The 23794-nt window shown below is 34.0% G+C and overlaps 4 protein-coding genes across 4 annotated transcripts; 1 reads left to right on the top strand and 3 right to left on the bottom strand.

The window, feature by feature from the left end:
• Positions 1 to 491: 491 nt before the first annotated feature.
• On the bottom strand, positions 492 to 6832 carry EMB1467 (NADH-ubiquinone dehydrogenase). The gene is made up of 5 exons (XM_028059075.2): positions 6250 to 6832; positions 5168 to 5414; positions 4261 to 4555; positions 2242 to 2616; positions 492 to 1626 (listed from the first exon to the last, which is right to left on the bottom strand). The coding sequence occupies exons 1-5, from the start codon at positions 6671 to 6673 to the stop codon at positions 727 to 729; spliced, it is 2241 nt and encodes a 746-aa protein (XP_027914876.2). The 5' UTR covers positions 6674 to 6832; the 3' UTR covers positions 492 to 726.
• A 2658-nt stretch (positions 6833 to 9490) lies between these two features.
• Positions 9491 to 11789, bottom strand: LOC114177920 (signal peptidase complex subunit 3B-like). The gene is made up of 6 exons (XM_028063527.1): positions 11582 to 11789; positions 11456 to 11503; positions 10698 to 10760; positions 10171 to 10224; positions 9854 to 9940; positions 9491 to 9765 (listed from the first exon to the last, which is right to left on the bottom strand). The coding sequence occupies exons 1-6, from the start codon at positions 11705 to 11707 to the stop codon at positions 9640 to 9642; spliced, it is 504 nt and encodes a 167-aa protein (XP_027919328.1). The 5' UTR covers positions 11708 to 11789; the 3' UTR covers positions 9491 to 9639.
• Positions 11790 to 12888: 1099 nt separating this feature from the next.
• Positions 12889 to 20825, bottom strand: LOC114192443 (Zn-dependent exopeptidases superfamily protein). Its single transcript, XM_028082166.2, has 16 exons — positions 20518 to 20825; positions 20314 to 20427; positions 20051 to 20165; positions 19763 to 19845; positions 19588 to 19664; positions 19078 to 19155; positions 18364 to 18435; positions 18201 to 18274; positions 17222 to 17354; positions 17034 to 17105; positions 15942 to 16061; positions 15713 to 15784; positions 15404 to 15544; positions 14561 to 14645; positions 14007 to 14448; positions 12889 to 13451 (listed from the first exon to the last, which is right to left on the bottom strand). The coding sequence occupies exons 1-16, from the start codon at positions 20582 to 20584 to the stop codon at positions 13187 to 13189; spliced, it is 2010 nt and encodes a 669-aa protein (XP_027937967.2). The 5' UTR covers positions 20585 to 20825; the 3' UTR covers positions 12889 to 13186.
• LOC114192456 (agamous-like MADS-box protein AGL80) lies at positions 20607 to 23526 on the top strand. The gene is made up of 2 exons (XM_028082189.2): positions 20607 to 20747; positions 22581 to 23526. Exon 2 carries the CDS (start codon positions 22582 to 22584, stop codon positions 23290 to 23292), a length of 711 nt encoding a protein of 236 aa, XP_027937990.1. The 5' UTR covers positions 20607 to 20747; position 22581; the 3' UTR covers positions 23293 to 23526.
• Positions 23527 to 23794: the final 268 nt, after the last annotated feature.

Raw genomic sequence — 23794 nt, 5'->3', positions numbered from 1 at the left:
TATAATTAAATGACAATATAAAAAAACAAAATTCTTTGATATTTGATGAGATGTTCTTGCTGTGTCTTATAAATGCAAATAATTCATGAAAAAACAAGACAACTGACAAAAACAGTGATATTTTGAGAATGTAGAGCTTCACTGAATTGTCTACCATAAACAATGAGTAGTAATATGTTAGAGGATGATGCAGTCCAAGTCATGAACTCAGACAAATGATAAAATAAAAGAAAAAACCATAAATCTGCGTAAAGTGCCATTTGTATCGATCGAACCCGGTAATTTTTTTCTACCAAATCCCCTATGTAACCTTCCATTAGGTGACTTGAAAGTTTCGACTGAATTTTCAATTCGTCCCTTTTATCTTTCTTCTTACCCCGGTAACCTAATACGTTGAATTTAACTTGGGTAACTGTTCATCCTTGCATACAGCAAAGGTAAATAAATTGCAATAAAATTTATATCTGCATTTCCTGACTATGGAAAATGGATTAGTCGAGTAAATCTTTCACAATCAGTAGGATAACTCAAATTGTACACGGCAATAGTTCTAAATACTGGTGCTTTCACACCGCAAATTACAAATGGAACAGATAAATCCTAGTTTTCATTTATTGGATACTACTTCCAACATCCAATAAGTTTTTGCAAGCAAAGTCTTGCACGGCCAGGATAGATAAACGTGAATCTTCATTATTGAAACCAAAAAATAAAAAAACCCATGCTTCACTTCTTCAACAGCATAGCACTGCATTGTGCCATTATCTTTGATGCCCTGGTTATGGCGTCAGTCATATAGAAATTTTCAATTACAGTCCCGAATGGAGTTGTGTCTACCTTCTGAGTGAAGGATGGTCTCAGTGAAGATGGCAATGTGGCTGGCTCTCTCTCATCCACGTTCACAAGGTTTGGGGCTACATTCCTGATTCGGGCACGAACAGCCCCAATTGTATCATAGGGTAAACGCACTCCTGCCACCTCAGACAGAGCTCGAATTATTTTCCAATCATCTCTGGAGTCACCAACGGTTGGAACTGCAGGCAACGTTTGTTGCGTGCATCCTTCTGTATTTTGATAGGTCCCTTCCTTCTCACTGAATGCTGCCGTTGGCAAAATAACATTTGCACGGTAAACACTTTTGTCACCATGGTGACCTTGATAAACAACAAAAGCATCATCTGGGATCTTGTCTAAGTTCACATCATCAGCACCCATCAAATATACAAATTTTGCAGACTCGAGGCTTTTCTCAGATTGTGGAACAAGTCCAAGGTCAAGTGCGGCAGCCTGGGCAGCATGGAGAAGCAGCACATTGAGGCCATTCCAGTCAGGTCTGACAACATTTGCCTTTTGTGCAATGGTTTCAATAGTGGCAAAAATTGCATCCTGGTCCTTCCTCTCAAAAACCCCGGCACCAACAATGATAACAGGGTTTTTGGCATCTGATAATGTCTTGAAAAATGGGTGGCGACCCTCAGCAATTTCAACAAGTGTTTGAGGGTCAGTACCAAGATGTTTGTGGTCATAGTTGAAATCAGTAGCAGGGCCAATGTACCCAACTTTGGCTTGGTTTGATCTGACAGTCTTGCGTATTCTGGCATTAACCATAGCAGCTTCTACCCGTGGCTGCAAATTTGAGAATGAACAAACAAGATAATTAAAGACAACACAGAAGCGACAAAAGGTTATGCCTGCATAGAAGATCCCAAGCTCTATCTATAACCAGTAGACGAGCCAAGTCAAAACACAATACTTCAAAAAGTTTACAGGGTTGAAAACTAAAGCTCCTCCTTGGCATAAAAGGCCCCCAATCAAAACAACATTTATCAAAATCAAATCCAGCGCAGAAACAGGATATTTGCAAAAAAAAAAATCAACGATAAGAAAATTTCATTTTCCAAAGCAGAATGTCGTTGTAAAACTTCAGACCAACCTCTCATAGCTGTTGTCAGAGTATCATGAGGATTTAAGGTATCCAAGAGAAGCGCCAAAAGAATAGAATACTATTATGGGAAAAAAGCAAAAACATGGGATTCCTATTTTGTTGACAAGTAAAAAAAAATATGAAAACAAAAAAAAGAAGCTGGAGAATAATTAGAATTTACATCAGTGGATTGTTAAATCATTATGAGATGAAGTACCGAAAGAAAATCTATAGTCTATACACAGGAACTATATGACCATCTGTAACGTTAAAATACAGAGAATCAATTAAAATAAATTAGAGATAGTGACAAATACCTGGGTACCAACCAATAGGAACACATCCGCTTTTTCAAGACCAGCAATGCTGGTATTCATAATATATCCTGATCTGAAATCAGCATTAGTATTTACACCAATGCCTTCACCCCACACATCATTTGACCCCATCCTATTTAAGAAATCTTTTAGGGCAATCATGGACTCGGCATCAGAAAGTTTCCCAGCTACTCCAACAATTTCTTCTGGTTTAACTTGGTGGGCAATATCTGCTATAACAGAAAGTGCATCACGCCAGTTAACAGCCTTAAAGCGTCCATCAGGACCACGAACCATGGGGTCATTTAACCTCTGCCTCTTTAAACCATCATAACAAAAGCGGGTTTTGTCTGAAATCCATTCTTCATTTATATCCTGCAATGGGCAAGCAGTTCAAGCTTCAAAAATAACAAAACTAAGACCAGAAACCAACCTCTTCTCTCCCTGAGAATGGTTTTTTGTTAAAGAAAAAAGAAGAGAGCGATTTTCCCATTGGTAATTGAGCAAAGTTTTCCCAAAGCATAGAAATATAAAACAATGTAAGAACTATAAATTCAATCCAGAAAATGATAAATGAAACCCCTTGGTTCCAAAAGATCAGCAGTTACAGGGGATTCTCACTGGTCGGTCATGTAATTACAATAAGGATTCTCTTAAATGATAACACAGATTTGGATTCTCTCACGTGAGCTTTTCATATGAAATGCTAATATGGAGAAAGGCACAAAATTATTTGAATCACAGGTAGTGTGGCTAGTACAGTGCATACAAAACTTTGTAAAGCATGCTCTCTCTGCATGGCCCTACCATAAAAATTAAAAGAGAGGATCTAATTGCAGTAAAAATACATTAACATTGTACAACAATTTAGTCAAAGTCAAAAGCACAATCGCACGAAAACCTTACATCTCCAGCTACCCGCTACCAAAATAATAAGACCAGTCAATTATCTCAGTAAGGTAACTACCTATGAATGGTAATGTAATATCATATAGGTTAAAACATCAATATTTTATTTTGAAAGTGTTGGAGATCCTACATTCATTGGAGATAAGGTCAATTTACGGTATATAAGTAAGGGCAAATCTTACCTTACAAGCCGATTTGTGAGAATGAGTTGGACTTAAACTTGCTTCATGATATGATACCAGAGTCTATCCTAACAAGGTTTGTTGGGCCTATTTTATTACTCACTATCAAACCACTCAAAATGTCTAGTCTTACGCATAAGGTGTCCATGCCTCGGCCTGAAGGGGATATGTTAGAGATCTCATATCAACACTATTTAAGACCAATTTACAGTATATAAGTGGGAACAAACTTAACTTTACTGGCTGGTTTTGTAAAAGTGAGTTAGGTGTAAACTCTTCCTAGTAGAAAGTATGGTTATCCATTGACAAATAATCAGAAAACCATTTAGTGGTTTATTTGATCTCACAAGATCATGTTAAATTTTTAGAACATCATCGATAGTATGAAATAGGATGAATTGAGACGATATTTAGTAAGTACACAATTACCTTGAATAAACTCACTATTTCTTTCATTTCCAATCGTTTGGAAAGAGAAAGATGTTTCTTTTGTTCTTTTCTCAACAAGTTCCGATCTCTAGTAGACCTAGCCAACCTAGTCCTTGTTTAAGGTTTTCTTTTTCTTCTTTAATTTTCAATATTACATCATTGAACTTATTTCTAGGTTTAATAACTCATTTATTCCTTATAGTTGTACAAACTTTACCTCTTATAGTTTTAATGCTTAAAAAGTATATAATTCAGTCCCTACACATACTGTATTAACATCATTATATTGTTTTGGTGTGCATCAGTTCCCATCAAGTTAATCAGCTTACGAGCAACAATTCTATTACTAAACAAACTCAAAACATGGGAGAAGTATTTCTCAAGCACCAGCAAAAACGGGGAAATGGTTTTTCGTACAGAAATTAAATAATTTCAAAAACCACAAAGAAGCAGCAATCACACAGAGTTCAACAAAAATGTTTCCATGAGAAAACCTAACCTCGTTTAGACGAGGAACAATGCGCATTACTTCAGGTCCTCTGCTATCAATTCGAATATTGGAGCCAACAGCATCAGTAACATCAATAGTCTCTGTGCCCTTCAACTCCCAATTTCGGGCTTTAAATGCAAACGGTTTTGAGGTGAGAGCTCCAACAGGACAGATATCTATGACATTTCCAGAAAGCTCGCTTGTCAAGAGTTTTTCAACATATGTCCCAATCTCTTCTCCACTGCCACGACCTAACATGCCAAGATCCTGAACCCCAGCGACCTCAGTTGCAAATCTAACACACCTGTTGCAAGAAAGAAACATTCCACCAGCCTTTCAAGCACTCAGACAACATTGTTTACCAAGGCAATTTAACTGATAGCAAGAAGAGTTTCTAAAATGTCAAAGGTTGGGTTTCAGACATTAACAACACATGCCAAATGTCAAAAGCAGAAACAAAAGAAACCAAAGATGGTCCTCAGCTGACAGCAAAAAGTAACAAAACAATCAGACAAAATTATTACTCACAAAGGCCACTTTCAGCATATGCAAGTTAAATTGAACCGTGAACTTTGTCATTAACCATCATAACGTCATAAACAGTATTTCATTTTGAAACAGAGTTATGCAACATAGAGGGTCCTTAAATTTTACAAGAATACTATTCAAATAAACATTCTATAGATCAAAGTATTTCATAGTTTTTTTACAGGAAAAAAGTCATAAACACAACCTCCAATGTATAGCTTTTAATTAAAATCGCATTCACAATAAGCAGATGTGCAGGGAAAAATAAAATATTAAAACCTGCATTCACAGTAGCAAGATTTGCAGGGGAAAACAGAATACTGAAATCTGCATTCACAATAATAAGATTTGCAGGGGTAAATATAATAAAGTTTAGTCCAATATTGACCTTGTACACTGAATGCACCGAGTCATCACAGTCTTCACCAGAGGTCCAAGATTTTTATCTACCACAGATCTCTTCACTTCAGTAAACCGTCCGCGATCAGAGCCGAATGCCATAGACTGATCCTGAAGATCACATTCCCCACCTTGATCACAAATTGGGCAATCTAATGGATGATTCATCAATAAAAACTCCATCACCCCCTCTCGAGCCTTCTTTGCCACAGGTGTGTCAGTCTTAATTTTCATCCCTAAAGATGAACATCTTATCTTATTAGACTACATCTTTAACAAGAATCATAGCAACAACAGGTCAAAAACTTCATTAAACAAAATCCAAGGATGCTTATCTGTTTTTGTGCGTGTGACTGTATATGAATATAAATAAAGTAATATCTGATCAAGAAAACGAAGACACCACAAGCAAAATCGACTGGCAAATTATGATTTTTCCTCCAAATGTCAGAAATTTAAAATTAAAACTTAAAAAATAATAATACGCTCCGGTGCAAATAAGGAAAAAGAGAGAAAAAAACTAAACTAATGAAATTGTGCACAAACTACTTCATATAAAAACAGCAAAATGAGCAATAAATTGTGATGTAGAACAAGTTTGTTGAGTTCTAACCTAACTATCTTAAAAGTCATATAATCAAATTTCTGTCTGAGTTATCTACAAAATTTTAAAAGGTCAATGCATATTACAGAACGCATATATAATGTCAGCTGGCGACTAAATGATGTATTCAATATAACTCAATCGACTTTCTCGAGCATCACCATCATCCACAAACTATAATGTTCATACGACATCAACCGATCAAAGTTGACAACTATTCCAACGAATTAGAAAACTGAACAACATCAAGAAACCTGAAACTCAACAACTAAGTTCGAGAATGCCAAATCTAAGATTGTATCCAGCGGAAATCAGACTCAAATAATCAAACTAAAATAAGTCACCATACATATAATCACTCGAATCACCAACAGTATCAAAATCTAACGATCTTAATCATCATCATAGAGGATAATCACAAAACAGACACCGAAATCATCACTCTAACACAAACGATATGAGCTAACCAGGAAGAGCGGGCATGGCGCAAGAGGCGACAGGTTTGGGCGATTTCTCAACCTCGACGAGGCACATGCGACAATTGCCGGCGATGGAGAGTCTGCTGTGGTAGCAGAACCGCGGGATATCGACGCCAGCGACCTCGCAGGCCTGGAGAACGGTCATTCCCTTGGGGATTTTGACGGGGTAACCGTCCACGAAGACCTCGATGGCATCGTCGGGGTTTGCGAAGTGGACGCGCGCGCCGGCGAGCGGAGTCCGCGGCGGAAGATCGACGGGTGGTGGCTGTACCGGCTGCGCGGCGGAGGCCTCGGGATTGCAAAGTTGAGGCTTGGAGACGATGGTTCGGAGGAAGATGGTAGGGTTTTGGGAAGAGAGGAGGTGCCTCGAGGTGGGCCTGAGGGCCTTCGAAGCTAACAAACCAAACCCCATTCTCTCTTTTTTACTTTCTGACTTGCTTTCTCTTTGTTTCGATAGAAAATGGCTTTGTTTGGAGTGGGAGATGGGGATGCAACAGCGAGGGTCGCAGATCGTCGAAGGAATCTTCGGTTTTTGAAGCTGCGATGTGAGTGAGTTTGATGGTGAAGAAGGAACTGGTTTTTCAGATTTGGGTGGGTGGTGGGTAGAGTGGTCCGATACTCGATTTGGGTTTTACCCGACCCGAAACTAATAAATGGTTGAAAATGAATCGCTGACTTCCCATTTCTGAAATGTTGAAAAAATGGCGTTTTCAGGCTTCTTCGGGAAGGCCCATTAACAGCCCACTCAGTGTAAACATAAAACAAAATAAGGGCAATTCTTCTTGCACCCTGTGATTTCATCTATAAACTTAAAATTTTCAAATTTATCTTATAATTTTAGATTTCATGTTTCACTTCTGAATTGTATAATTTATAAACTTTTTAGATTATACAGTTTAGAACATTAAATATCAATATTTTTTTATTCTTGAAATGTATAATCTAAAATACAAGTTTCTATTACATAATGTATAATATAAAATTCAAAATAAATAATAGAGTTAAATACGTTTTTAGTCTCTAAACTTGGATCTAAAATTGAATTTCATCATTATTTGAAATTTTGATAAAATTTTGTGTCTAAACTTTTTTAAAAATGAATGAATATAGTATTTTTAGCTGAATTACGTTAAATATGTAAACACATTTTTTAGTTGACATTGAAATGAAAACGTGTCAAATAATATAAATAACTAAAAATAAATAACTAAAATGTTAACATGAAATGCAGAATAAAAAAACAATGTAATTAGATTAAAATGATTCTATTATTTATTTTGAAAGTTTATAAACCAAAATATATAAAAGTTTCGAAAGGTAATAAATTTCAGTTTTGTGCAAAGTTCAAATACTAAATACATATTTTACCTTAAAAAATACAATATAGGTGACCCAATTCGAACTATAAATTTATATTAAGAAATATGCAATTTAGAAATTATATTATGGATTATATTTCATATTATACAACCTATTATATGTAATAAAAAATGCATTCCGGATGACAATTGAAAATATAAAATCATATTATGGAATGTAAAATAAAAATACAAATTAATACTGTCGATTGTGTTCCAAATTGCATATTCCAAAATACAATGTAAAACTTGGAATACAATTAGTAATACAATATAAAAAAGAAAATATTTAGAATTGTTCAATTCGAAATCAGTTTTTTTATTAAGGTAAGCTTCTGAAATAAGACAAAACTTAATTGGATGAAGAGTTTGTTAACTTTGACGGAGTGATTCGAAATGAGTTTTTTTATTTATTTATTTATTTTTATTAAGGTAAGCTTCTGAAATAAGACAAAACTTAATTGGACAAAGAGTTTGTTAACTTTGAAGGAGTGAGAAATTACATTTGCAAGGGAGAAACCACTGCATGGAATGGAACTCTATTCAAGAAGAACTTGCAAAGGGGATGCATGACTGGTATAGGAAGAAAAAATAAATAAATGGAGAAGATAAGAACAAAATGGTAATTTCACGACCCATGGAGGTGAAGTATTTTTTATATAAAGGCAAAGTATTTATATCTGAACAAACAATATAATCACTTATTGATTATACAGTGACATTTACTTATAAATTTAAATTTATTAATTACCTTAAAATTTATATAAAAAAAATAACAGAGAGAGTACACAATTTTTATATCGAGAGGCAGCGTATACTTATTTAATTCTACATTTCATTTCTACTCTGAAAAAGCAACCAATAAAAATGGAACGAGCTGCTAAACAATAAATGAAAAATTGAGGAAAATTTTGTGTCAATAGCCGAAACGGTACGTATAATATATAGTTTTATCAAAAAATGTTATTTATATACAGCAATTATTATTTGTATATATGACATTTCACCAAATTATTATCACCAAATATGTGATAAAGAGAAGTAAAGAGAGAAATAATATCAACAAATTATTATTTGTATATATGACATTTCTCTTTTATTGATAATATGGTTAAAATAAGTATGGCATTGTTAATTTCAGTAAATTATTAGATAGTTCAACTCGAATGGAACAAAAATATGACAACTAGCCTACTTGTCTGTACCATGAACATTTCATATATATTCCAAAAAAATTAAATTATGTACGAGTCAAAAGATTATCAAACAAAAATTCTGATTATGAGAATAATATTCACTTTTAAAATACGTTCACAAATTCACAAATTATATAACAATAAACATTACTTCATTTTACGAAGAATTCGTGCCAATTACCATTATCAAATTGGCAATGATATAACTATTTCTTACAATTAATTATCTATTTCAAATAACAGATTATAGTGTCAAAATTTTAGTCACTCAAATTAAAGCTAAATTTATTATCCATGACAGCTACGTGATTTCATGGATCAACCGGCCAAATCAAAACCATTTAATAAAATTTCGACAATTCAGATTTTATCTTAACAAGTTACACCTAAAATATAGGTTACCAATTGAATCAGTGCAACTTTAATATTAATTTTGGATGCAAGTAATTTTATAACAATGATTATCAAGTGAAATGATGTTTATGTCTGTATGCTTTCGTTTTCAAAAGTTGTAAAGCTTAGTATAAATTTCCAACTGCTATGAAAAAACCACCTCAATAAAGCTATTATTTTCTTCCTCAAGGCAGAGTTATCGCTTCTAATTGATTGACAATTTCAAAAGTTCCAAGCAAACACTACCTAAATATCTTTCTTTCTCAAGAGACAATTGAAGACTAAAATCAAACTTCTAATGTTTAGGTATTCATTCAAACGCTATTGATTTCACTTTCCAAAACACAATCTCCATAATTCTAGTTTCTTTGAACTAATCATCGACATAGAAAAGGTTACAGTTACAGCTAGAGAATTAACATTACAAGACATCATCTATATTCCTCTGGCAATCTGAAACCTGGCATGACTATTTTATCTGCAAACATTTTGCCAGTCTTAGGCATAACATGCCAATGAATAGTCAGGTTATATTCTTTGCCGCGCAAATTGCTTCCCTGGACATTAAAAAATAAAAATATTAAGGCTTAAAGAAATCTGAAGCAAATCATATATTAGTCATAAAACATGCTTAGATTTGTGTACCTGGTCAATGAAGCGGTACTTATTTGATGTATGAATCCAAAACTTAGCATGCTCTTTAGAGGGTATGATACCATCCCATAAAGATATCTGTAAAATGGAATTCAAGAACCTAAGCAACATTCATGACACAACATATACCCAAGAAGGGAGATAAACAGCACGCAAGCTATCTGAGTGACATGAATTGTATAAACAAAATCTAACACCATTATTATGGCCTCTTTCTGTTTTTTTCCGTTATAAAAAGGAGCTGGAAAACTTATAATAGAAATAATTATATTTCAAATGCAGATACAAACAAACAAATCAGCTCATACCTGATTCAAGGAATGCTTAGGAGTTTCATACTCGGCAGCAAGAAAAACAAAAACCTGCAACCATACAAAATGAATAATAAATTGTCAGAAATAAGAATCTCATGGGCAGGAAAAATAAAGCAGATTCAAAGTTTCCACAGAAATACAATTTTGTACACAGAAAAAAAAGGGGGCAATATTAGATATATATCATGAAATTAAACCGATATAACAATAGGCAAGACAATTTAAACATTAAGACACGCATTATGTTGGGAGGCATAGAAAAGAAAACAAACACTCATTTTGTAAGGATCAAGTTGAAGAAATAATGTTTTACTTTCTCTAAAAGCTCTCACTGAGAAGTGTAACGTTTCCAGAATAAATTCAACCAAAACAGGGGCAAAGTTGATAATATGACAAGACATGAAAACATTATCAATTTTCATTCTTGCTCCTCCAACCAAGAACATCCTTCTTACTTTTGAGAGGCAAATGGAGTAAAGACAAAGCACTTGGAATTAAAAATCAAAATTAAAGGGAAGAACCTGTTTTGTGTTCCATGTAAAAAGGGACTGCAAATCTGCTGATATATTCAATGTCATGCTGACCTGCAAAAGTACAAAGGCTTCGACATGAAATTAATTAACGAATAAAGATGACCTCTGAATAACACAGAAAGAAATTACATGCAAGCTGTTTCACTTTGAATTCTACAACAACTCTGGATCCATAATTATTCCTAATTGAAGCAACTGTAGGTAGCTTTTGCACTGATAAAATAAAATTAAACCAAGTCTTACTACAAACTTGTTTATACAACAAAACATCCAAACATAAATCACAAAAACTTCAATGTCACTTTTAACCGAAATCAATTTTCAAAATCAATTTTGTAATTGGTCATCCAAACGCACTACAGTATGTTCATTACGACATACGATATCACGATCATGATATCATAAATGTGCAATTCAAAATATGAGCAGCATCACTTTTGGTGCCAGATTTGTTCGTCTTAGTCTTTGCACTTGGAGATTACTCATTTCAGTTCACAAGTGTACACTTTCTTAATCCGTTTTAGTCTATACAATTTGACGCAAAGAGTATTTGGCAGAATTTTGGGTATCAGAAGTAAAACATGAAGATTGTGCAGGCATGGAGAGAAAAAAAGTAATTGAAGATGTTGAAGAGTGAGATTGAGAAGTAAAGAAGAAAAATGAGGGAAAAGGGTGGCATTAGAAGGGGCGAAACCTAGATTGTAAAAACGGTAGACATTGAGTGTAATGAAAGATGAATAAGTTACCTCGTCATTGGCGTTGGGCTGTTTCTGAAACCAGTTGATGTTCAAGACCTGCATAGAGTGAGTGAGTAAAGAGAAGGGGCATGGATCCCTAAAGCAGAAATGCAAATGGAAAGAAAAGATAGATACCTGGACATGGGCGGAGGGAGAGGGGGAATTGAAGTTGTCGGAGAGAGAGGCCATGCCGCACATAAGAGCCAGAATGGTGACGGCGAAGGTCAGCAATGCGTTCGCTCGATACCCCACTGAATGCATTTTCACTTTGCAGCCCGACTCTCAGAGAGAGAAGAGTTGATGCTGTCTCTGTGAGTGTGTCACTGTGTAGGCAAGGAACGGGAGTCAAGGGATTCGTGTGGGGGAGGGGTGCGCATTGGGCTCAATGGGCTCAAAACCAAACCAACTTTTGGGCTCAAAACCAATTAAGAGTATATTTTAATTCAGGTTTAATATCAAGAATAAGCAAGCTTAATTTTAAAATGGAATTTCAATTAATTGAAAAAGATTTCTTTTAATGATGTATTAATTAGAATAAAAATAATTAAAGTTGAATTATATTTGTCATAAAAAATAGAATGAAACTTTAAACTCTTCATCTTCAATTTACAAACTAACCTGTGCTCATTCATGAAACTTTGAACAATCAAATGCTGTTTAACTCCAATAAACAAGGTTAACGCCATGCAAAAACAAAAAGAATTGTCACGGGACGTGGATACCAGATACTGATTTACCCGATGATGTGAATTGCCTTGATAATCCTGATTACATATCTTCAGAAAAAGTTGCAGAGAATTCAGTCACAGTAGGAAAAATTATATCCTAATCTTTTTCATTTGTAGTTACTACTCCATACTAATTCAGTAATTAGAACTTTGAAATCTTCCCGTGAACATCACTTTATTCCAATAATAAGTTTACATTTATCTGATTTGTATGTTGAACTTTGATGTGAATACTGTACTTTCATAGCTCTTCCACTTTTGTTAAATCAAATATTTATTCGTATAAAAGAAAATAAAAACCCGTGTTTAATTTAGTGGACCCTAAATAAATTCCTCACTTTGATTTGTAAAATTCTTTTCCCGTGCCATCTTTTTCCTCTTTCATTGGAGAATCTAATTGTCACTGGATTTTTCTTATTGACTTTTTTTTTCCTCCAATCAACTTTGCTGTTGTAAAGAGCCTAGTGATAACAACTAGTCTTCATCAAATAATCAAAATATTTTATCCCGTTTAATATCAATTAGCAATAGCATAGTCCGTGGTATGCTTGCCGTGTACCTCAAGCACAGCTTCTGTCTAAAAGAAACCCCAATTTTGATTATCAACAAAAAATTGTTGTCACTATCTCTCAATTAAACATTTTAAACTCTTCAATAACTTTAAATGCCCACAAATAATTCAGAACCATCTATCAATGATAATGAAAGTGAAAATTCTTAACCAAATAAAAATTGTATAGTCACTGAGTAGGCATTTACAGCACCAGTTAATTTTGACTATTTTCATTATATTTCCTTACTTACCTACAATTGACAAAAATAATCGTGTTATAGAGAAACTTCTGAAATAGAATTCATGAGCACAAGAATGCGGCCCCAAATAATGCACATCCTTGAAAATTCTTCAAAAACGGATCATTTGTCCATCAAAGGACCCGTCCCTCCAATTCCCTATATAATACCTTTACCCTAGTTTCACAAAATTTACTAGTCAGACCCGGGAGGTCAAATGTCAGTCCCTCTTCATTGCTTTGGAAAACAAGGTTCTAGCAGTTGCTATTGCAAGGTATGAGAAGATTGTCAAAGTGATGCCCCCAAACAGAACAAGCCGGTCATAAGAAGCATTTTGGACTGTGTAGACCCGCATACCTATTGAATTCCAGTTGCTCTCAGTCCAGACAGGGTCCACAACCCCCATTTTTTCAGAGGAATTAGGAGGCAAAACATTCCACACTCCTGATTCAAATTTTAGCCGTGTTGAGTATGCTGGAACATACCTGTAAATTATTAAACATCACATCCATTTACCCATTTATTCATGTGTCAAGCAAATAGGAGTGCACATTACATGGACAGTGAAACCACTCATATAACTGCAGTCTACCCAATTACGTACACCATATAAGTATACTTAAATGGCGCCAATTGTGATGTAAAGTTTACATGTGGTAGAACTAAAACATGATGAAACAAGTGAATGACACCACCAGTTTGGAGTGTGCAAAATGACTAGACAAATCTATACTAATACCTAGTGTGGTGATTATGACTGTGAATGTGTGAACATATTAAGAGTACCTATGTTGAAGGTGTCAAAAGCAAGGTGGCTTCGAAAAATGAGTAACACACATGGCTTAGGCTCTCAGTCTATATCATCCAGAAATAATCAATATGGAACAGAAAAAAAAGTTCTAGTTTTAGAGGAGTTTCTAAGCTAAAACATCCAAATAACTTATACTTTATTTACTTTCAAAACTTATTATAAACTTTAACTTTTGAAGTAGCTTAAGTCATAAAATGTTGAACTAAACATAGCCTGAGAGAGGAGATACCTTGTTGTAGAGAGAACACAAACTCCCTTTCCATCGGTCTCTGCTTTGATGCAAACTTCATCTCTATCATTGCAACCGTGTTGACAACCTGAGCTGTTAGCCTTCCTGGGGATAGAAGTCCTATCAGCCAGAAAATTCCAAATGAACCTGGGAACATCATTGATGTATCCTGTATATGGTGTCGATGAAGGTTCATCCAAGATAACACCAACATAATGGCTTGGACAGGTTGACATGGGTGAAATATATTTCTTCACCAGTTCACAAGAAAGACCAGGATCACAGTCCAACAAGCAACCCATAAGTTGTTCAACAAGTGAGACATTAACATTTATAGCAGCCAAAGTTGAATCATGAATATCTTCATTTTTACTAGCGAGTATGTAAAGTGTACGGGCAACAAGAGAAGCAGCAGCAACAACAGCTGATGAATTCACATTTGCTGCATAATCATACAAAAATAAGAATGCATGTGACATAAGTGGCAGCCATCAAAATGTACGAAGAGTTGAGCAAGTAGAAGAAAATAATGTCAAGAGCATCGACTAGCTCACATAAATCATCTAGGTGACTATGGTAGAACTTGTTGACAAAGACAGAGTCAAAATCTTCAAGAACGACACCAGATATTGCAGGATTCTGATCAAAAGTGGAGGGGAAAAAAAGAAGAAAACGATCAATGACCAACAGAGAATTTTTGAATTATATGCCAATATAAAAAAATGATGTTATTCAACACGAAAGCAGTCAGATTATGCCAATATGAATGATGTGAAACTTATTCATCAAAAAACAAAAAATGAATTATGTTTATACAAATATGGCACATTGGATCAACTACATCTTCCACGTAAATTATTGAAGTAGTAAGTTTTCATAACCTTTTTTATTAGAGCATGCTATTGCAATTTGTCCACTGTACCAACCCACTGTTTGAGCATGGTGTCAACAGTTATCGATACTACTCAGGATGTGATGTTATACATTAATTTACTGAGTATATGTATACCCATATAAGGACAGTTTGTGAGCTTTATATCAAATTAATTTCAATAAAATGTGCAGGTATCTTGGTATATGAGTGTTATGTATAGAAATAGGTGACTTGATGAAACTTAATGATCTCTAATGTAAGAAAGCATAAATAAGAATAACGAGAAGGCTCCTTAGAACTTCTGAAACACTACATTTTTTAATAACTTCACTCAACTGACCAGGTCCTTAGCTTATGAGGAATTTGCCAACGTACTTTACAAAGTCTGAACTTTTAAAACATTCATTTTTTTTTAAACCACCACCAGTTACAAAGGATTAATATTCTTCTAGATATGGTTGTACTTTTCATATCATTATTTAGGGGAGGGGCCAGGAAAAAAGTTGTACTATCTATCCTGTACCTTTTCCAAAAAGGACATTAAAGACGATGGAGGTATCCCAGGATTTGAAGAACTTGCAGATGCTATCTTTATGTTTTCAGATAACAGTGACTCCTGTGCACGTTTCAAGGCAGCCATTGTCTGATTTGTGGAAGAAGAATCCTGCATTGACGAAGTGTTAGTCACAAGCAGATGTGGCATATTTCTTTAATCCTGGCAGTGTATACACAGAAACTATGTAACAATGCAAAATATCCAACTAATATTGCAAAATTTTCTATAATAGCCACGAATGGGCACATAGTTGAAAGATCAATCAAGATCACTCACCCCTTCTGTATGAGCGAAAAAGTTGTTAACACCTCCACTGAGACCCTTTCCCACAGAACCAATTTCAATGACCTGTGAAATAACAGGCAGGAAAGACTGAGGTTATTAGCAGGAAAAAAAAATCAAGTAGAAGTATATATAAACAGTCTAGCCTACAGATTTAAATGTGGCACGGTAGATCCCCCCAATACTTCCCAGCAGTCATATTTACAAGGAAGAATAGAAGTACCTTTTCAATTAATCCATGATTAAGGCCACGAACAGCATCTGAGTGCAAGTCAAGTTCTACCAAAAATCTCCTACTTCCAAGATAACCCCATGCCTCTCCAGTGAAAACTGCAAAAACAAGCTGCATTGAGTTCAAGAAATCATCAGCAATAAAGTTTAGACAAGTGGACATTTGTCAGTAAAGTACTTGGTTTTAGAGCATTAACAGGTTTTAAAAAGCAACCCTGGAAGTTGAAAAGCATAAACCACCAAACACTAGGAACCATAATGAATGAATCATGATAAAACCTCATACAATTATTCTTATAGATACCCACACCCTGAGATGATAGCCAACGTAAGTTTCCAGTCACTGGTGAATTAGTGCACTTCGACAAAAAATAAATAAATCCAATCTCATAACAATGGGAAGGATAGTGGATAATTATCTCACATACCCCAAGAAGATAACCAGTGAGATAATGACCTAGGATAATTTCCACCACAAAGATCTTGTGGTGCGTTTATGAGGGATTTTAAAATTTCAGAGATTTTGAAATGCTTGAAATTGAATTGCTTTGGTTTAAATTCCTATATTTTTTAAATGAATTGTTTAAATCAGTTAAAATTTCTTAAATTTCAAATTTTAAGTTTGGATAGGTTAATTCAACTTCTACTAAATATAAATTGAAATTTTAATACCAAACAGTAGTGAGTTTTAAATATTTAATGTAAGAGAATCATATAAAAGTGAGAGAAGAGAGAATATTAAAAATTTCATAGTCTTATCTTTTAGGTCGAATTTCGTTTACAAGTTTAAGTGATAAAAATACTCATAAATTTCTAAAATTTCAAATTCTTCTAAAATACATTATTCCAAAAACCATTTTGTTAACAAAACATATTAAATTATCCACAAAATTAACTATTCTATAAAATTTGCCATACAAACACTAGGTTAAGGTAAAAGAAAATCCAAAGAGACACAAGGAAAGTTAGATAAACTCACATCTAAATGATAAGGAACAAACTGAGGCTAGATTTACACGACCAAAAAACCGAAATAAAAAAGAAAAAAAGAAGAGTTATAATCCCTGGACCATCTCAAACACACCTGTTTACTAAGGTCACCAAGACTATCCAAATGAGAGAGTGCATCAACAGCCGCGAGTAATGCAATTAAACCCTGTTTGCAGCCAAAATACATTAGGCTATTATTGATTTAAGGACAAAATATCATAAAGAAACACAAAATGTGGCCAGAAGAAATGGAGAGAATGTAGTAGATGCACTTTCACTCACAGAAATAGGGGAGTCTGCCCCAAGGCTTTTGTCCCGAAAAAATGAAGCAGAATCCATGGAAGCCACTGTCATTAAAATGGGCTTAGACTGCTGTAAGGAGGAAGTGTTGATCCGAGGAAGAGATGACCAGACACTGCCTTCCATATGAAACATACACAAAATTAACATCAAATGTAATAGCAAAATTATAATTTTATAAAGGGTTAAATATGCTTGTAGTCCCTAAACTTGGATGTGAAATTGAAAGACGTCTCCGTTTCAAATTTTGATACATTTTGGTCTCCAAACTTTAAAAATGAATGAATATAGTCCTTTTAACTCAATGATTTTAAATTTTTTTTACGAGTTAAACGGAGTTTCAAATTGGCATTTGAGCTGGAACATGTAAAAAGTATAAACAACTCAAACACTGACCTAAAACACCGTTTGACTTATCAAAAAATTTAACTTAATTGGGTTAAGAGGACTATATCTATTCATTTTTAAAATTTGGGGACCAAAATATATCAAAGTTTGGGACATGGACAAATTTCAATTACGGTTCAAAGTGTAAGAACTAAAAACATATTTAATCCTATTATAAACAAAAATGAGAAGGAAAGGATGTTAAAATATTCTGCAAAAATAGATCCAGGACAGCCCATTTCCACTATGGGAACCATGTGATGCTAAATCTTTTTTCTTTTTGAAGATAGTACCAATCCATCCAGTCTAATAATGAACACCATATTCACATAGGCAATTCACTGCATTCTTTATCCAGTACAGTACATAAACAAACCCTCCTTACATCAATATAAACTCAAAGCTGATCATATTCTATGTATAGCAATATTCTATACAGATAAAAGTATTGTTTTTGAGACTGCAAGAGATTTTTTCAGGGAAAAATCTGAAAACTTGGTGTCTTGACAGTGTAACATGATTAATCACATATCTAGTTTAGTATCATTTATAAAGTAGAGTCAAGAAACTTCACCTGTATCCACCTAAAGGAAGGCACGTTTCTTCTTTTAAACAAGACTCTGAATCAAGTGTCCCAGATTTCACTGTCTAATTGAAGATAACAAAAAAAGTAAATAATGAAACATTTTTCTTCATAAGCTAGATAAAACAATTTTTTACTAGAATCTGAATAGTACCTGCATCACCAGATCAAACTCAGCGACATTAGAAGTATAAGCTTTCTTTTTGTCCTTGTTCTTTGTTACAAACTGAACAAACAGTAAAGAGAATCAATCTGCTTTATTTTTATATACAGAATAATCAAATTCATCAGGTCACAAGAAAATGAATGCCAATGGATTAACGTGATCAAACTATAAAGTTAACACTCTTATGAGTTTAAGATCCTAGGTACAGAAAACAAGTTAACTCATCAATATTTTTTTTCTTCATAAACTTGCATGAACTCTCAAATCAAAAAGCAAGTCACCAAGTTTGAAATCAAATATAATTGTTGCCCTCACAATGATTGTTTTATTTTCAAAGGCTTTGAAGTTGACTTCTTTTTTAAATGTGTCCACTTTAGGATTTTTTTTTCATTAATTTACACATGACATATTATCATACTGTAGGTCGTTTACCACTTTGCCATATTATGAAGTTGAAATGCTGAATTATTGTTGTGCTAAAAGTATTACAGTTATGCATATATGTCATTAACAATTTTTAATAAGCTGTAATCTTTTACGATTTCATAAGTTGAGTCTATGGAATCTAAACAAGCTTGTGCAAACTATAGAGTTTCACAACTTGGATATGGATCAATTAACTGACTCACTACACTCTCAAAGTACATTGAATCATCACCGATACTTTTGCAAGTATAAGAACATGAGAGTACCAAGCAATACCTCTTGAAGAGTCTTTGACCCACTTTCTGTGAGTAAAAACACAGGAAAGTTGTAGGATTTCCACATAACACCAGAACCCTGCACAAGTTGAGCCAAAAATAAAAACATAAAGAAATTAATCATTCTGAAAAATTGAATGCGCTTCTCAAAACTGTAATAGCATTAGGATTAGCCAACATCCAACAAATAGTTGGTAAAATTCCCACCACAGATCTTTTGAATTCATCTAATATCACTATATGCTTCAGAATATAATCCAAGACATGTTTGGCCTATTAATTCACTTACTAAATAATAGCTCTACGACACTAGGTTATAACAATGTACATCCTTTAAAATTAAGAACTTCATAAAATCCCAATTTGATTACAACCTTCACAAAATGATCAAATCAAAGTTGGAAAATGATTATTGGTAACAAGAAAGGATAAAAAAGGGCAACTAATTGATGATGTCATGAGCTATAAATCTGCCAATAAACCTGATGAAAAATGGCAGCTCATATCTTACATTTGGATTCCATTCATAGCCGGTATTACGGTAAGGCGCAAATTGACCTTGTGGAAACTTTTGATCAGGAGAAAATCCTAAACATGACAAAAAAATTTATCAGTGACAGCTCTACCCAGGAGGGTCACTCCAGCCTTGTTTGAATACAAACGACGAGTAAATCAATGATTTCTACCGTTTATCTTATTCTGCAAATCAGTACTTGGTTCCACAAGTACACCACTGACTTTACTAGCAAATATAGAGTCATCTGATATTCTGAAAGGGAAAATATGTATTCAAAAAACAAACACAATTTAACTGATAAAAAATTAATATAGAGAAGTAACAACCAGCATCACTTAAAAATAACTAAGCAAGGGTAGCTTTTATTCCCGAAGTTACAAAGATTCCACAACTATCAGTTAAACTAAAATGCAATAAAGTTAAGACCTCCTAAAACAGAAACGTTGAATTATGATACCTAGTAAAGAGAGTTGGAAAGTCCTCCACTGACACCAGTATAGCAGACGGCTCAGCTATTTTGTCAACATTTCCGAACCGTACAATAGGAGCCACAACCTTATCTCGTCCAGGATCTAACAATTCGAAAACAATAAAGCAAGGAAAATTCACCGGCTCAGAAAACATAGTCATCGTTTATATTTAAGTCGCACTTAATCCCTACATCTCAGCTAATAAAAAAAAAAAAAAGCGAACCACCGAAAATGCGAGAGCGAGACTCACTAGAACAACCGATGTTTCCAGATAGATTAAGCAGGCGCACGCAAGGATATCCTTCGATGGAAGCATACATAGTGTTCTGAAGATCGGGAACTGATTCCATGGAGCTCGATTGTCCTGCGGAAACAAAACTCGATCAGCGAGAAATGACAGTTGAAACGATGTTTGGCGACGAAGTGAATTGAAGAGGTGAAGTCAACGAGGTACCAGAGGAGCGGAAGGGAAGTTGGAAGGTGAAGAGGAGGAGGAAGAGAGAGAGAACGATTAGCGCCATGGATGAATAAACCCTAGTGAGAATTGTGCATGAGCTGGTGCATTAGCGGGTGCAGAGAGAGAGAGTGTGGATTTTCTTCTATGCCGTCTTCTCAGCGCCCTTCCTCTGATTTGGAATTGGTGGGATTCTTAGAATTCAGAGAGATCAACAGCAATTAAGCAAGGTACGGTCTAGATTCTGCTTCCGAACTACAACTGCTTTGTGTTAGGTACTTTGGGTCTGCTGCTTCATCAAAATCCAATGGAAAATTATAAATTTATTTTGTGATTTTATTCTAACTGGTCGCAAACATAATTTATACATCTAATAAAAAATATATATATCTATTTTTGAGCTGTCCTCTTATTACAAATCGTCATGTTTTAAAAACATATATAATATTGATTTTATAATAATCAAGAGTAAATATACAAAATAAAATACATTATTAGAAATACACAATGTTTATTACAAGCTCGTTGCAAGTTTAGTTACCCTTACTAATAATATAAATCTTATTATATTCCTTATAGGCTTTTAATATTTTTTTTATAAGATTATCATTCTTATTTCAATACATTAATATGTTCAAAATTTTGATTATGCTTGAAGATCTCTTACTTGATCTTCTTTTGAATGGTTGCACCAAATTATAAAAGTTGAACTTCAGTTTATTTTAGCCTAATCTAATCTGATTTGAAGTTTGGCTAGTCCAAATAATCATGGCCCATGATGGACTAGATTGGATTGTGATCTCATTTATGTACTTTTACTATATATATTTTCATAAATAATAAAATTAACTGAGTCTTAAAATAAATCAACATGTTAATATAATCTAATAATGATTTAATAGGGTATCTTGACATTTTCGGTCTACTGAATCATCTAAATCCATCCCTTCTGGTTTACTAGCTCAATAGGCCACAAGCAAATAAGATGATTGATCTACCAACTTTTTTTTTTTAATTTCTTAAAATTATCATTAAAATCAAAATAAAAAACTATAATTTAAAATAATAGAATTTCATTGCGTTTTATTGTTGACCTATTTTGTCACACCGAAAATTTTTATCAGCTTGTCACACTGCAATTAATATCATATATGTTAGTAATGTCTTTTTGTCTAATTAATACTAATATTAAACTATAATTTTTTTTGTGTGAATTATATTTGGGAAATATTTTTGTTAGATTAAATAAATAGTTGTGTACATAAAACTATATGAAAATTATAGCCAAAAGACAATTATTAACTCGAGTAAAAATAGATCATATTTACTTCTACATAAGTTACTTTATTTAATTACACATAATCAACATTTAGTTATATTTGGTATACGTATTTTTAGGATATGTATCAACCTCTTCACCCTCTTAAGTTTATAACAATAACAATGTAAGACCTTTTTATGATGTTTTATGCACAGATGGATCCATATTAAATTGTTTTCCGTTATGTATAATTCCATTATTCTCATATACATCTCATAATTTATGAAGATCTCTGCTCCTTTGTCCAAGGCATAGAATAATAGTTATTAATGACAGTTAATGGGATAAAGGTTTTTTCTACAATAGAGATATCAGAGGGATATAAACTACAACTGTGGTATCTAAATTATATTGCCTTGTAAAAGGAATATCACATAGAATTTAAGATCATTTGTTTTTTCAATTATTAATTCCATTACTACAGTATTAACTGAGAATATGTTTTCTCGATGCATTTCGATTCTAGCCATTGCATTGCTTATTATTCCGTTAGAATATCTTAGTAAGAAATATATTCTGTATCCTCCATTGATGGAAAGACACTTAAACTTAACATCTCCTATTTAGTAAACATATATTTGATATTGAATGGTTCAAGTCAATACTGTGAACGAAATACAAAACAAAATTGGTTATCACTACTGCAAAGTGATCTATATAAAGAAGAGAATGCTGGAACAAGATAACCACAACAACAACGTTTCCAAATTTCATATCGCTCTAATTATCTTTTCATCAGCAGCATGACTAGAAAGAAGGTGAAGTTGGCATTCATAGTGAATGACTCAGCTAGGAAGGCAACATTCAAGAAGAGGAAGAAGGGTCTGATGAAGAAGGTGAGTGAACTTAGCACCCTCTGTGGGATTGATGCATGTGCTATAGTTTATAGTCCTTATGATCCTCAACCTGAGGTTTGGCCATCCCCAATGGGGGTTCAAAGGGTGCTTGCCAAGTTCAGGAGAATGCCTGAATTGGAGCAAAGCAAGAAGATGGTGAACCAAGAGAGTTTTCTGAGGCAGAGAATCCTAAAGGCCAAAGACCAGTTGAAGAAACAAAGGAAGGACAATAGGGAAAAAGAGATGACTCAGCTCATGTTTCAGTACCTCAGTGCTGGTAAAATTATGCATAATATAAGCATGGTTGATTTGAATGATCTGGCATGGTTGATTGACCAGAATCTGAAGGACATCAACAGAAGGATTGAGGTGTTGACTAAGAATGCTCAGAGTCAAACCCAAGTTGCAGCACCAGCGGTGACTGATGCTGTTTCCAAGATTGAAGACAAGGGGCAAGGGAGTCATAGTGGCCAGGGATTTGATATCAACATGGATCTCATGCAGAAGCAGAACTGGTTTATGAACTTGATGAATAATGGTGGTGGTGGGAATGAGACTATGCCTTTTGGAGATGTTAATCAACAAAATGGCTTTTGGCCAAACCCATTTTTCCATTGAAAGATGCACGTGCTTGGTTTGATGTTTAGTTATCATTGGCATTCACTTTTGTGTCTGAGCATGAGAATAAGTGACCAAGGAATCATGGTAAAAAAGGGTTCTTAAATAGAATAAATACCCTTCTGGTGTGGCTGTTTATTTGAAGATTTGGTACTGTTTAGAAAAGGAAGCATGTTTACCTTCCGAAAAAAGTTGTAAATTACTTTATCCCATGAATTAATTTATAGTTTCTTATCATGTTCTTGAAAAAATGTCATTACCTTTCATAATACTATTAACAGGCGTTGCTTGTTTAGCAGAATCTAAAATTGAAATACAGAAAAAAGAAGAAGCTTAAAGTAGTACTTTATGTTTTTCTTTTAAAGATGGAGTTATAAACAAGTGTTGGTTGTTTGAGATATCATGCCATTGATTTACTGCATATAATTAGTGTACCCTTGAGATGCCAACTCTATTGGAATATTTTAATTTCACAGTGGGATTATAAGCATGTCACCTTTAT

This window comes from Vigna unguiculata, chromosome 1 (genome assembly GCF_037176805.1).
Source record: "Vigna unguiculata cultivar grain cowpea cultivar isolate G323 ecotype 2 chromosome 1, ASM3717680v1, whole genome shotgun sequence".
In the NCBI taxonomy this organism is placed as follows: Eukaryota; Viridiplantae; Streptophyta; class Magnoliopsida; order Fabales; family Fabaceae; genus Vigna; species Vigna unguiculata.
The sequence above is the reverse complement of the archived record's forward strand: the minus strand, read 5'-3'. Positions and strand labels throughout refer to the sequence as shown.